We start from the raw sequence: 16148 nt of genomic DNA on the forward strand, positions 1-16148 counted from the left end.
AGTGTGCTACTGCTCTCCAATGGTAAAATAGGAGCACTACATGATCAACATTTTTTCTCAGTGGAGCGCCGACTATCCACATGGCTAAAAGTAGCAATCTTTTCGAGTCTTTATAATGGGAAAGAGAAGATCCCCATTTTAGAGTAAGCTGCATTGGCAGCTAAGGAGTGACAGAATTATAATTCTTGCATTTAATATTGTAATTTGCCTTATTTCGACGAGACATCTCAAAGCATTTCACAGGACTTACTGGCAAGTGTAAGGACTATTCGTAGGCAAACATGGCAACCAATCTGCGCACAGCAGGAGTGTCCCACAAACAAGTTTGACTTAATGTGATGTTTCATTTTATGCTATTTTTTGAAGTACCTTTAATATTTGTGAAGTGGTTTGAAGAGGATAGTGACCCCAATGCATTCACTCCCTTATTGAGGTGAATAGGCAGCACTGTAGAACTACGCTGTCTTAATGATGGTTTATTTCTTTAATTCTCACAGTCTCCCCATTTGTGCCAGGTGGCAGAAGCCCAACACTGTGCTTAAGAGTATCCTAACCAGACAAGAGTTCCACGTAAGTTTGTCGCCTTCGCTTGGAAATTTCCCTGGGTCTGGAATGGAATGCACAAGCTCTCCCTGGAGGAATGGCCTATCAAAGGCAAAAGCAGAGTGTCTTAAACTTAACTAATTTAATTCTTTGCTGGTTCTCATTTGCAATCTGTCCAATTACTGAAAGATGATTCATTGGGACCTCTTAAAGAGGTATATAACATTTTGAATGGGATTGAAAAAGAAAATCCAGAACAATACTTTCAGATATACCAAGGCAGTAAAACAAGAGAACATATATTTACAATTGAAAGGGGCAATTTCAGGACACCAAGAAGTTCTTCTTTACCAAGAGGATAATAATGACTAGAATAGGTTGCCTAGAAGCGAGGCTAAGGTCAGAATATAAATATGATAATTCTTGCATTTTTTACAGCTCCTCATTATGTCATCGAGACTTATCAAAAAGGTTTTACAGCATATAATGTAAAGTGATGTGTTCAGTGCCTTGGGAGGTTCTCCCAACATGAAAGGTGCTATATAAATGCAAGTAGTTGTTGTTGTTGATCTGGCTGTGTGTATTTTGTGCGCGGAGGGACACATCCTGCTTACGTTATCAAGGAAAGTATTAAGCAGAGGTTGACAAAAGTAAAGACTTGTGGACCCCAGAGTGTGTTGTGGGGTACTACTGGAGTTTAACCTAAAAGCATACAACTTTAAGGACCACCCTACCTGCTAGGGCTATGGTTTGCAGGGTTAACTTGCATTTATATAGCACCCTCCAAGCCAGGCGGCGTCTCAAAGCGCTTAACAATGGCAGAGCCCAAGGCCGAGCCAGGGGAAGGGGGAAGGTGACTGGAGGCGCGGTCGAAGAGGAAGGTCTTCAGGGGCGACCTGAAGATGGGGAAGGAGGGGACGAGCTGAAGGGATTGAGGGAGGGAGTTCCAACGTTTCGGGGCATAATGGCTGAAGGTAGCATAGCCGCCGACGGTGGAGCAGAGAATTCGGGGAACATGGAGGAGGCCGGACCCAGTAGAGCAGAGGCAGTGGGTACTGCTGTGGGGAGAGAGGCGGTTAGAGAGCTAGGGGGGTGCCAAGGAATGGAGGGATTTCAACACTAGAGTGAGGATCTTGAAGTCGATCCACTCTATGAAGTCGACCCGCTCTGTTAACAGTAGAGGAGAGGGTTGATCACTAGTGACTGATGTCTTGTTCGTGATCTCTTAATTGCAAGACAAAAGGAAACTTATTGAAGTGTATGCATTGCTACTGATCAATTGTTTCCCCCTTTACAATGAAAATCATTCATCTTTTTAAGTAGAATAATTTGAAACCAGTCATTTCTGACGCTGCTTACTTAAGGAACTGGCTCTTTGATGTGCTCGGGTCACCAATAATGCAAACATTAATGTCGCCACGGAGAGATATACCCTCCATTGTGCTCTTTCCAACCCCACCAAACAGCATCAACAAGATTCCTCTCTTGATTTCATCACTTCCTATAAAATAAAGAATAAAAAAATCCTCATTTGATATAGCACCTTTCACATCAGGAGGAAGTCTCAAAGCACTTCACGGTAAAGTGGATTGCTGGTGCATTTTGCAGGCAAACGCAGCAAACAAAACAATGTCTCACAAACAGGGTCGAAGTGAGAGGCCAATTTTATTTGGGGGAAGGTTGGCCACATCAACGGGAGAAATCCATTCTCGTTCAAATAATCAGATGGACTCTTTAACATCCACCTACAGAGACAGATTGGACCTTGGTAGAAGAAACAAGCTCAGAAATAGCAAATAGATAAAGCTAATCAAATCTCTAGATCAATCAGAGTTAGTTTACAGATTTCAGGCTTGTCCATCGAAAACTATGAAATCAATCCAAGTGGAATGATTAATTTAACCGGACGGTTGTTGTCTTGGAGACCGGAAGATTCTCTTTTTGAATAGTGTCATGGAATATTTTAACATCTACAGGAATATAAACAGACAGAGTTTATTGCATCATCTGACAGCACCTCCAAAGTTGCGAGCATTCCCCCAGTGGTGCACTAAACTATAGGGTTATTTTCATCTGATCCAGAAGATAGAGTCCTACCAATTTTGCCATGTATCCCTTAATACCCTGACCTAATACATAGTTATCGACCCGAGTCTTGAGGATGTGCAGCCTTTTGGGGGAAGAGAGTTCCAGATTTCCACTATCTTTTGGGTGAAAAACTGCCTCCTAATTACATTCCTAAATGGCCTAGCTCTAATTTTAAGATTATGCCCCCTTGTTCTGTATTCCCCTAACAGAGAAAATAGTTTCTCTGTATCTACCCTATCGAATCCTGTTATTATTTTAAACCTACGACTGTTTTTAATGGGTCCAAATATATTGATCAAATATATTGCCTGTGTTTTCTTTTCCTGGAGGCAATGGATTAAACAAAAGTTATTTTCCTTTGTCAGTAAATTTATTGATTTTGGTCATATACACTTACAATAGGACTTCTCAGTGTATGAATGCACACAACTGAAGGTGGTTACATTCACCAACAAAAAGAGAATAAACCTCACAGTCGCTGCACATTACAGAAAATCCCCTGATGCACTTTGAGACGTTCTCCTAATATAAGGCACTATATCAAATGCAAGTAGTAGTATTATTATGATTATTATAAACAAATCTTTCTATAGCACTGTCCTAATTTGGAACCAGGAAAAAAAATTTGACTTGGGAACTGCAGTCACTAATTCCAACCATTTCCTAAGGCTGAAACAGGTAAGCGTCAGTATGCTCTATCATTAACCCTTGGAAATGCTTTATTTCCATTACACCACATCTGTAAAATTCATTATTTTGGATTTACACCAACAACAAATAAATACCAACGCAGCCTTATATTTGAAGGCCACTTTACCAGTGTCTCTAACAAGCATAGCTCAAGATCCAGACACTTACCATGTATAGTAGGGAAAAGGCTAGTGCAGAGATTGTGATAAAGGTTTTTGTCTTGACTCATTTCAAACACCTTCTCCCATTCCTGCACTGTCATCTGGTTCTTGATGTTTTCTGCTGTCTGAGGTTCATCTCTGAACATCACTCCTCCAAACTTTATAATGGGCCAAGAAAAAAAAATACCAAGTGCAAAATAAGAAAAATGAACACTCTCAAACTTATACGATTACATTTCTTAGGATTTACACAAAAACATTTGCACAAGATTAATAATTTAGAAATTCATTTTTGAACAATTTCTGCACATACAAAATTCATAAAGTACAGTCCAGATAATAGAAAAACCTTAGGAAGTTCAACATGTGCTAAAATATTCAACAAATGTATTGTATTTCAATGTAATGTATTTCAAGTGATAGCTCAAGCAATAAGCAGAAGTTTAAATGCAGTGCAGATATTCTTTTGTTCGTGTTTTTTTTCCAAATATGTCTGGATGCACTTCAAATGATGATTTAATCAAAACAAAATATTAAATATTAACACTAACTGTTTGTAAATATTTGTCTTGCACTATTATTGATGCTGTTTAAAGTTATGTTTGTCCTTATTTTAGTGGGAAATCTACCCAACATCAAGATAGCTTTGTTACAATATTGGGGTCCAAAACAATGCGATTTCAAACTGGGTTACTTAAGGATTCTGGAAGCATGTCACGCCAGCTCAAGGGGACCACCTGTGACAAGATTTGTGTGGGTCAGTGGGACATATTTACCATGAACAGAAAGAGCACCACTCAGATTCCATAATTAAGAAACCTAAAGGTCAACCAAAGAAGTATCTCAAAATATACAATTACAACGGGACACTTTCTGAAACAAAACCTTTGATTCTGAACTAATGCCAATCGTATGAAAATATGGAGAAATGCTGAGTATAAAATAGTTGGCTGGAATAATATCACAATAAAACAGAAGACCATGGGTTCTGAAATGCAAGATTTCTCAAGAATGTAGCCAGTTCCACAGGAAGCCAATACATGTTTCTGTTAAAATAACTGGTCTTTCCTTAATAGTTTACCGAAGTTGTACATCTTAACGTTCCAGTGGATAAGCAACAGCTTTTCTCAAGCCAAGTATGTAGGTAAGTTGCAGTTGTGTGTACACAGAATGTTACTCCACAGTTTATGTTGGCAATTTGAAACTGAAAATACAACCACTAAAAGTAAACCTTTAGACAGGGATTCAGTCTAATAAACTGAACAGCTCATTGTTCTTACCCGAGGGTTTGTAGGTGTCACGTAACAAGCTAAGAAAGCTAATCTATAGGAAAGGTCTCGCACCCCCAGAACTTTAAGACCTTGTATTCCTTCAGCCTCAAATTGTTGCCGTCCTGCAAGTCGACTGCTGGTCTCTGCTCGGACACCTGGGGGGTTTTCCCCCAAAAGAAAACACAAATTTATTCAGCAATGCAGATGGGGACAGCAAGCTTCTAGCTGCAGAGCAATACATACAGAACAATTATTAATGGTCAGAAATGTAAGGGATATTCGGAAATACTTTAATAAGTCTGAATGAACATTCACAAGACAATTTATAAGCAATACAATGGCCTGAGCTTTTGACGGCTTGGGATCTAATATGCTTCATTTCTTAATGGGATTCCTGAATAAAACAAATCATTTGTGGTAATGAGGATTTTTTCCAGTATGTTATGTCAAGCCATTGGATCTCCGTTGAGTTTTCACAGCTCAACAGGATCCCATTAAGAAAAACAAATTAGACCTTATAAAAGTTAAATTCTTCACCAATCCAAACTATCCAGCAAGTAAAAACCTCAGGACTATTATCCACACTAACTTACTTTCCAGATTCTCAAACTGTGAAGCTCTATTTGCCTCTCCTTTCCCTTCCTCATAAAACCTGCAAGCTTTTTAAGCATACGCTTGGAGCGGTCCATCCATTTCTCATCAAATCATTCGACCAGTTATCTCTGCAACTCGATTGGGCTATGCTTTTTGGGCCTTAGCCTTTTACTTAGTGCTCGTTCAACCATTCAAGCTCTGTTAAGTGGTCACTCCCATCATAAAGGTTTACACTTTAGCTCTGCAGTTCATTACCTGGGGTTGAGAATTGAGCTACATCAGGCACTACAATTAATGTACCAGTGAAGTCACATCGGTCCCCAGCCTGAGCCGATTCCACAGCCTCTGCCCGCATTATCACCTCCACACTGCGAGGAATGTTGCCGCGAGGAAGCTCTGCTTGCGTTTCCTGAATTCTCACCTAAGAGTGGAACAATTTGTTTCTCCCGTGAATTATTTTTCTCCTTTGCTAATCCACATTCCCCTGTGCCAGACAGCAATTCCTCGTTGAGAGCCCAGACAGGCAACCGGCTCAATGTTAAATCATCTTTCACCTTCAGTTTGCAATGTAATTAATAGTGTGTAAAGGCTTCCTTCTTAACAACAGTACCTACATTTATATAGTGCCATTTTATGCAAGATGTATCTCAGAGCACTAAAACAATAGCAAATCCTCATTACTACACACTAACCTTCTGAAAATCCACAAAACGAGACTTGCTGGGATCCAGAATAAATCTGCGACGATTGGCACAGACTGGATTCCTGCAGATGGCTGGCTGGGTGTAGCGGAACTGCTGCTCCACATCTTTACTAACTGACTGGCAATCCATGCAGAGGAAAGTCCCACTCACCAGTTCGGGATGAACAGGGTGGGTTCGAACCACTTGACCACTAATGCGCAACAAAGTCCCAATCCTTGCCGCTGTGAGTTCTCGGATTCTGTTTGCCCAAAATATAAAACAATTCTAACTTTTACAGTAGCATTAAAAAAGCGACATAAAACACTGGATAAATCAGATTTCACTTTTAGTGATGCCTATAAATGGGACAATGATGATGTCAACAACAACAACTTGCACATATAATCGTATCATGTGTATAGTGGCACAGGAATTTAAACTACATCAAACAGTTTTGCATTAATTACTAATGTGTGGAGGTTCTTTTTGAAGGTAAATGTGGCCATCATTTTGCACGCAGAAAATTCTTTCAAATAGGCATGAAGTGAGCGACCAATTTATCTGGAGGATTGCCAGTCAGGACACTTTGCTTTTCAAATAGTTCCAATGCGTGAAACCTATTGCCATGCTTAAAAGTATCCAAATCAGACACAATTCCATGCAAACATGCTACTTATAAATGGAAATTTCTCTTTGTCTGGAGTGGAGTGCACACTTTACCTGGAAAGAGGCACTCTCCATACCTTTTTCAAGTAACTTGGTAAGAACCAAGTCTTGGGGATGCATTCTCTGGGGTACTCTAAGTTATCTTTAGCCCAAACAGGAAGAACAACAAGATTACATTTGTATAGCGTCTTTCACGTCGGGAGGATGTCCTAAGGTGCTGAAACAAACCTCAGTTTAATATCTCATCCAAACAAAGATACCTCTGACAATGTAACACTCCTCCAGTACTGCAATGGAGTATCATCCTAGGTTATGAGGTCAAGTTCCAAGGTGCAGTGTGAACCCATAATCTTCTGATCCAGAAGCAAGATTGATATAAACTAAACCAAGCAGACACCTATTATGAAGAATAAGCATGGTATGCCAAGAAACCATTTATTTTTTTAAAATCCAAACCACCAGTAATATGTGGCATTCTTTCCCTGTAAAGTTGATCCTAAGACAACAATGATGTGATTCCCCCCAGATGTCCAAACACTGAGTCTAACAGTTTTTGGAAACCAATCTCAGAGCACAAATAGCATTTCAAAACTTTGAAATGTTCCATGCTAAAAAGTGTTCCAGCCATCTGCCTGTTCAGGTGGGTGTTAAAAATCCCATGGCACAATTTAAAAACAAAGAAGTTTCTCCTAGTGCCCTGGCCAACAATCCTCCAGATAAAATTAGACATTCAGTTCATGGTCACTCATGGTTCAAATCCCTGACTGTCCAGCTCCTTGGCACATCCTCTTGACATGAAAGGTGCGAAACAAATATAATTTTGTATTTGTGAGACATTTCTGTGTGCAAATTGACTGCTGCATTTGCCTACAAACAATCACTATACTTTCAAAACGTTGTGAAGCACTTGAGACATTCAATGTAACAGATGCAATATGAAATTATGAAAGGATTATAATTAACAGAACATTTTAAATATGGATTGCTTATTAGTTGCTAGAGCTCACAGACTGTATGTCAAAGCTAATACAATAAACTGTGATCTGTAGTAAGAACAAAAAAGTGAATTATCCTACATGAAAACTATTTCTGTTTAAAGGGGGAATGAATTCATCTGAATTATCCAATAAACAAACTTTAGAAAGGGAGATATTTGTACAATAGTTGATATCTCTATGCTCTCTCTTGTTAATATTTTATATTTTAGAAGCATGGGAGCAGCCATTTCTGTGGAACTCTTCCACTTTCATCTCAGGATTTCACTTGCATTAGGTGAGAGGGAGTGTCAGACAACAAAGTGCTTCCTCTGCGTCCAGCTGTAACCAGCAGATCAATATGTTAATAAGGGATGACATGAAAGGCAGGCATCTGACTTTCATGTTATCTCTTGTCCAGACATCTCTTAGAACATCGAGAAATTTGGGGGGGAAACTCAATGTTTGAACTTCAAGAGTTTTTATATTACTTAATCTTTTCCGTCAGATCATAAGACAGTGTTTAAAGCATTTCCATGATATAATTGCACATATTGAACATTTTGTGAATGCTTTTTTTAAATAGGCAAACTGGTTAGAAATTTGAGTAATACTCAGACTGTATCCGCAAGGGTCCATTTACTTTTGTCTCGCTGGAAAGTCTTGGAAAGCAACATAAAACTCCTTAGAAACAGGAACAATGCCATGATCTCGAACAAAGTTTCGCACTGCCCTGGAAACATATGGATAAACCCTAGGGATAAAAACAGAAACATTCTTAGATTCAACCATATGAATAAACTCATCAACCATAGACCCTGGGATCCAAAATAGCAAGAGAATATATAGACAGTATCAATATTATATCCAAAACCCAGTAATACCCAAAACAGGAAAGTAAAGGTAGAAGCAAGTTGAACTGAAGTCTCCAAAAAAAATTCCTTAGAAGGTCCTAATGACAATTTCAGATCGAATGTCAAATTTGACAAATCATTCAGTTCTTTCTCTTTGCCAAACTATGCTAGACATTTGATGGCATTGATTATTGTCCACTACTCAAGTAATACAATATTTCCAAACAAGTAATTTTCGATAATTGTTTGGAATTCCACAGTTTCTCATTGCAGCAATGATTCCAAAGTTCAAATTGGCCCAATTTTACAATATTTCTCAACATTGTGTGAACCTAAAGGCTGATTCTCCAACTGTCAACTCAATCCACCCAACAGCAGAAAATCAAACTCACCGCCAAGGTCACTAAAACTACCAATGATCCCAGAATCAACCCAATTTTTCTGTGAGCCAATGAGTTAACGATTCCAACCCTAAACAGTCAGAACTATGTTGAGTATTTGCCAAACCTCACAGTACATTCTTTAGAAAAGAATTATACACAGAGGACATACAAACCAGGCCCAGTTTGCAGCTCTCTTGCCTCTGGGTCAGAAGTTTGTCGGATCAAGCCACACCTCGGGACTTGAGCTCAGTCTCAGCTGACACTGCAGTGTAATCCTGGAGGAGTACTGCATTGACAGAGGTGTCATCAAACTGAGGTCAAGAAACAGTGTTACCAGAAACAATAACCATGTAACTTCCAATCCCTCTTGGCACAAGCAGTCCTAACACAAACGTTATTTAATGTAAAGCAATCAGTTCCTGAACTTTGGTTCGAACTTTCACTATTTTACAGGCAACAGAATCAGTTCAGTTAAAGTAAAAGACTGGAAGCCGAGAGCTGTAGCGAAAAGCTACTAGGAATTAAAAAGCTTTCCGCAGCAATTATCCAATTGCAATATTTCAGGTGCAGGTGGTCTATAAAAAGATACAGGGCCAACAGGTGCCAAAGTGGGATTTGTCCCATCCTGTGCCTGTTAATTCTGAAAGCCAAAGACCTAGGCAGTAGGGCGATGCCAGTAGAGTAAACAGCAAGAACATGCCAATGTTCATATTGATTAGTTGCACAATTTTAGATGATTAAACTCCAGCTTTACCCTCAATGCACATCCTAGATCAATGGTGGCCTAACTTTATGGTTGGCAACAAAATACATTCTCTTGATTGAATATTTCTTAGTTTTTTGGTATAAATCAAGAAATATTCAATAATAAAAATAACTGTAAAAACACTACAAATCAGACACAAACTGTGGGTGGGGGGAAGGGCTTTCTTGACAGTCGAGCTGGCCACAGGTTGGCTATCACCACTGTTCTAGATTATCCAAGGCTTGGCTCTTTCCAACCTGGAATTTAAACTGCCAAGAATTTAATAAGCAGGGCGTATTCCTCTGTGGAAAATGTGTGCTCCATACCAAACAGAAAGGTTACTACCCGACTCACCAAAAAAAAAATTTGTCACATTGGTACTATCAGAAGCAGGAACCAGTTAACTAATACAAATGTCTATTGCATGGTTCATAAGCATTAAAACGCAGACAGACTGTATATTAACAGAAGCATTTAAACCTGTAATACTCCTCCTGAATGGTTGTTGCCAGCTGTTGATTGTAATGCTCTATATCAGTGAAATCCACAAATAAAGTGTTTCGCTCTGGTCGCATCAGCTCCTCTGCACCTTGAAGATACTTCACTTCACCATCAATAGAACAAAACCTGATATTTAACAGGGAAATTTTAGAAAAATTACAATAGTTTCCTAGGCAACTGGGGAAAACATTCAACGTGATCTGAATATACATCTGATCATTTTCAAATCTAACACAAATATTTATATTAATGTCGGCCTCAGTTGCCCCAATTGCTAGTCTGTAGAAGTGATTTGATAGATAATGGAACAGATTGCACTTTGATCTCCACTTATTGATATGAAAGACACACACATCAGCCTGACTCAGTTGGTAGCACTATCGCCTCTGAGTCAGAAGCCCCACATTGAGGCATTGAATTCATAGTCTAGGCTGACACTATAATGCAGTGCTGAGGGTTGTTAAACCAAGGTCTTGTCTGCCTGTTCAGATGGATGTTAAAGATCCTATGGTTCCTTTTGAAAAGCGAAGGGAGTTTCTCCCAGTATCATGGCCAGCAATCCCCCAAATAAAATTAGTCAATTTGTAGGACATTGCGGTATGTAAATTGACTACTGCATTTGGATGTACAAGTAGTCACTACAGTTTACATAATATACTATCAAGCGCTTAGAGACATCCTCCTGACACCGAGAGCGCTAAATCAATAAAATTGATATATTGGCGCTATATCAAATGTAAGGATTATTAAGAAGCACAAAATTCAAGCTCTCTGCAATTCAAGATTTTCCTGGTGTCATATTTGAATTTATTCTCCTTATTCCAGGAAAAAGGGGTATCATAAAACGAAGTCCATACTTCAGAGGCAGTATTCATATTGAATCAAAATTCTGTAGGTCGATCAGTCGTTCCCACCAGATTTGATGAGGGCACAATTAGGAAGGCCAAATGTACAGTTCTCACTGCTCAAGGTGAAATAGTAGTTCTCACTGCTTAAGGTAGTGGCTGAAAGCGCAGCCGCCGATGGTGAAGCGAAGGGAATGAGGGACAAGCAGGAGGTCGGAGCCAGCTGAGCGGAGGCAATGGGTAGTCAAGTGGGGAGAAAGCAGGTCAGAAAGGTAAGAAGGTGCCAGGATGTGACAGAATTTTGTAGACAAGTGATTTTGTTGAAATTGATCCATTTTGTGATAGGGAGCCAGTGAAGCTTAGTGAAGACTGGTGTGATGGGGGTACAGAGTTTAATGTGGGGACAATACAGGCAGCGGTGCTCTGAATCAGTTGCAGTTGGGGAGGTTGGCGAGGAGGACATTGGAGTAATAGTGATCAGGGAATTAACATCAGGAAAATTCCATCCCACCACATCCAAGAACAAACAACTAAGATCCCAGCTACAACAAAATGCAGACTGTAGACCCTAAGGTCATTAAGTTAAAAAGGATTGTGGAAGCAGCTTTATAAGTCTGAATGTGCAATTAGTCGGAAGATGACATGAGGAAGCATTTCCCAACCCTTACTCTTAATAGAAGACGAAGAAACCCATGGACAATGTCTCAACAACAACAACAAGATTGCATTTATAGAGCGCCTTTCAAGTCGGGAGGACGTCCCAAGATGCTGGACAGTTGGGTCAGGACCCGAGCAAGGTGGAAATGGTCAGGGTGAGGGGAGGGAAGGGAAGGAGCGAGGAGGGGGTAGAGAGTCGAGAAGGGAGCTGAAGGCATGGCTGAAGAGAAAGGTCTTGAGACCGGCCTTGAAGGAGGAAAGGGAGGAAGCAAGGCGAAGGCACTGGGGGATGGAGTTCCAGAGCCTAGAGACTGAAGGCCCGGCCACCGATGGCGGGGGATGTGGAACAGACCGGAGCCAGAGGAACAGAAGGTACGGGCAGGTACGTGGGGGGATAGTAGGTCGGAGAGGTCTCATTAGTAGAGCTCAGAGATGAACAATTTACTCCCTGCTCTAGTCCACAAGAAGCTCAGATGAAGAAGTCCCTTCAGCTCATTTGAGCGCATCCTTTCAGAATACCTACCCAATCATCTTCCAACCAGAGTATCAAACTGCTCTTTAAAATGAGTCCAGCCTCCTTGCCTCAGCCATTCTTTCTGATAACCTGTTCCTATCCCCATTCATCTCTCTCTTGTGCCACTCTGGATCAATCATTTCTCTTTAATTTCAACAACCAACTCGTCTTTCTATATCCTTAACCTATTCTGCTTTACAAATTATCACAGCCATTCTGGTCATTTTGCCCAATCTTTAATTCTAAAAGAACATATTTCTTACAAAAGATCATAAACTAAAGGTCATTTAGCCAGTGTTAAGCTTCAAGTAGAACAAAATAAATCACTGCATTAATATATAGCCTTGAAACAGCAGAAGAACTTCACAGGATTCACTGTAAAATGTAGCAATTGTAATTTTTGCCGATGGCAACCAATTTGTGCACAGTAATGTCCAAACTAAGAACAGCCAGTTTTATTTGGGGGATTGTTGACCAGGACACTTGGAGGGAGAAACTCCCTCTTTTTTCACATAGTACCATGGGAAGAGAGGCAGAGCAGAGGTATCATGCAGTGGCGTAGGTAGGAATAAAAATTGGCCCTATCCACCATAAGTTGGTGCCTACCCAAATTTCCATCCTAGCTATGCCACTGATTCAAATAGCAAATTTCAATTTTATTGTTGAAAAATATCTGAATTGTATTCAGTGCATATATGCCTAACCCCATTCCAACTATATTATCCTGTAAATATTTAAATGACACCAATGGTAATCAAAATTCACATCCAAAAATGAAAAACATTTTTTTTCTCTCTGTTCTTTTGAATACCAGCAGCAAATTACCACAATCTGATGCTCAAATATTGGACAGCAATTTCCCTGGCACATTTGCCTGCTTCCTCAAACACAATTGGAATCTCATTTGATTAAAAAAAAACTAGTGAACATGTCTATATTGCAGATGATGTAAATATTTGATCGCGGAGCATTTTTGTGTCTTTAAAAAGAGTTGAAGTGCTCCACTTGCCAGTTCTGAAGATGTGGAGATTGTAGTTGTGCTAGTCACCACCAGGTGGCTTTCTTAATATTTGAAATACAGTAAATTGTTAACTTCATTGCTCCAAGGGAAAATGTCTCAGTGTCGAATTATCAGGAGTGGTGAGTTAGGTATATGTATAAATACATAAATAAATGCAGCCAGGATATTTGACAGCATGACATCTTAAGTGGTAGTACCACGTTAAGCCAGGGTCAAGTGACCAGAAATTTATTGTAATAATATTTATTATAATCAAAAATAATCTATTATAAATAATAATAACCCTTGCATCGGTTATAGTACCTGTCAGGTTAGGAGGATGTCTAAAAGCATTTTTAAGTGTAGTGACTTGTGGGCAAATTCTTGAAATTGAAATTGTATTTTTTTAAAAAATGAAGGTAAGCAACCCATTTTCATACTAAAGAGTTTGTCCGCCAAGTAACATACAGAATATAGCTTTTTATCCATTGCTAAGCAAAGCTTCTCTTCTATAAGAGAGTTGGTAATAATAATAATAATCCCTCCAAAAACCAAAAACAATAATAAATTGGTCATTTTCAATCTACGACTGTTTGTGGGACATTGCTGTGCGCAATTGGCTGCCGCGTTCGCCCACAAATATACAGTCAATTCACTTTACAGTGTGTTCTGTGAAGCGCTTTGGGACGTCCTCCCGACGTGAAAAGCGCCATATCAAATGCAAGGATTATTATTATTATTGGTGTCGAATCCAAAAATCATGGGTCAGCCTGGCTGAGATGGGACAGTGTTGCCTCTGGGGCAGAAAGTTGTGGCTTCAAACCGCCCCCAGGGACTTGATCCTCATGGCCTGATGCTCTAATCCAGGGAAGGGAAAGTGCTGCATTGGCAGTGCTGCCACTCACTGTTCAGATGAAATGTTAAACTGACATCCCATCTGCTTGTTCAAGTGGGCGTTGAACATCCTGTCCAGACTCAAAACAATATTTTTCAGATTCCCCACGACAGCAGAACAGGAGAACCAGTGTGGGGTCACATCACCAGGACACACACTAGTCGAGGAAGTGTTGCTTTACCCAGAAGGTGATTAATGACTGGACCAGGTTACCAGGAAATGTGGTTCAGGGCCAGGGTGGCTTTTTTATATTAAAAACAGCTCGACATTGCAATAGGAGGTCTGCAGGGTGGGGATTTCTGGAAGGATAGGGTAAAATCGCTGAATAAGAGTCACCTTCACAAACAATTCTGCTGCTGAGCACAGAGTATCAGCTCTGTGCACTCCCACAGCTGCACTGTTAACCTTCGATTTCAAAACCGCTTTGGCTGGAAAACTGCAGTCGCAGTAACGACGGAGCAGATCCCCCCAATGACTATTCGGATCTATCATTTCAGATGTCACGTTAAAACCCCAGTGGCACATCGCCACTGTTGGAAGAGGAATGCCAGTCCCTATTTTGTTCAAAACCTAAAGGACATCCCCCACTGCAAAAAAAAAACCACACAAAACAATTGCCAAACCCTTCCCACGAGAGCCCAACGGCTTCGGCCACACGGGTGAGAAAAGTAATGACTCAACAGAAATAACAGTAAAACCTGCACCTGTCCCGGGAAATGTTTGTTCTCTTCCCTTGAACCTGAGACATCTGCTGTTCTTGTTCGCCAGAGCGGTACGAGGAGCGTTTGGATCACTCGTTAAAAATATCTGAACACATTTAACGGAGAATCGCGACTCCTTTTTTTTTTTTTCCCCTTCTCTCTCTCTCTCTCTCTCTTCTCCCCATCCCCTCCCCTCCACTTACTGCTCCAGAAACTCAGAGAAGAGCTTCTGACATTTCTCGGGCAGCTCGTCCTTCACTTGCTGCCGCGCTGCGTCGGCCGCTGAATCCAACGCCACTTCCATTTGCCTTCTCAGAAGCAGCGCAGCGGCGACGCTCCTCATTCAAATCCCCCGCCACAGGTCACACGTCACCGCCAGTGGAACCCCACTGCCCCCACACCCCGGTGATTGGCAGCTCACATGGGACGGGAGGGGGGAGGGAGCGATTCTGCCCTCACTGGGAATAGGCATCAGCCGTGGGGATAGCATCGGTGGGTGGGGACGGGTGGTTTGTGAGCCGTGGCGGGTGTCCGTCGCTGGAAGTCCCGGAGCGCGGCACGTAGCGAGCCCGGAGCAAAAGCGAGACGACTCGGGTTCTATTCACAGGCGGGTAAAACCTCAGGCAATTTTTTCTTAACCCCACCCCGCCCCCACCCCGCCCCCGCACGCCTCTGTTTGCCTAGCGGTAAATAGGAACTCAGTTGTTAGTCGATTGGCGGATCGCTTTTCCGGGGTGATAATCCCTTCAAAAATAAATTATTGATAATAATAATAATAATAATATGGTCATTCAATCCACGACTGTTTGTGGGACACTGCTGGGCACAACTAGCTGCCACGTTTCGCTCACAAAATACAGTCAATCCGCTTCACAATATATTCTTTGAGAAGTCTCAAAGATGCGATAAGGTGCTATATCGAATGCAAGGATTATTATATTATTTGACATTGAGCCTTTCTCATCTGAAGGACACCTTAAAGTGCTTCACAGGATTTACTGTAAAGTTTATTTTGTTTTGGCCAGCCAGGTAGCTGATACATGCAGAAACTCATCAGATTTGAAGCAAGCCTCAAACACATAGAAGTCACTCTTTGTTTGGAAATGGATTGCACTCTTCCTGAAGGGACTCATCCTTCTTACCTAATTAGAGAGAGCGTCAGCGCTGGCTGCCAAGAATTCCACTGTTTGTTCAGCCAGAACCAACCTAACTTTTAGGGCTTTATTTAACGTGCATGTCTGATAGAAATTGAGAATCTCTCATCCCAGTGACTGGTCTGCCCTCCAAGTGCTGCTGATGAGCCATGCTAGCTGATCTGTCATCGCCAGTGCCTGGAATTACTGTGGACCCACGTGGCTCAGGAACCAGACTATCAAGACTGCC

At 40.9% G+C, this 16148-nt stretch overlaps 1 protein-coding gene across 1 annotated transcript in view; it reads right to left on the reverse strand.

Annotated features, from left to right (window-relative positions):
- LOC103187009 (maternal DNA replication licensing factor mcm6-like) overlaps positions 1–15113 on the reverse strand; it is a 31255-nt gene extending 16142 nt beyond the window's left edge. Inside the window, 8 exon segments of the mRNA XM_042332076.1 lie at positions 1903–2040; positions 3486–3640; positions 4763–4908; positions 5603–5768; positions 6040–6289; positions 8314–8424; positions 10133–10279; positions 14969–15113. Of these exon segments, the coding sequence (XP_042188010.1) occupies positions 1903–2040; positions 3486–3640; positions 4763–4908; positions 5603–5768; positions 6040–6289; positions 8314–8424; positions 10133–10279; positions 14969–15108 (1253 nt within the window). The 5' untranslated portion in view covers positions 15109–15113.
- Positions 15114–16148: the final 1035 nt, after the last annotated feature.

The sequence above is a fragment of the Callorhinchus milii genome, unplaced genomic scaffold (genome assembly GCF_018977255.1).
Source record: "Callorhinchus milii isolate IMCB2004 unplaced genomic scaffold, IMCB_Cmil_1.0 Scaffold2, whole genome shotgun sequence".
Classification (NCBI taxonomy): domain Eukaryota; kingdom Metazoa; phylum Chordata; class Chondrichthyes; order Chimaeriformes; family Callorhinchidae; genus Callorhinchus; species Callorhinchus milii.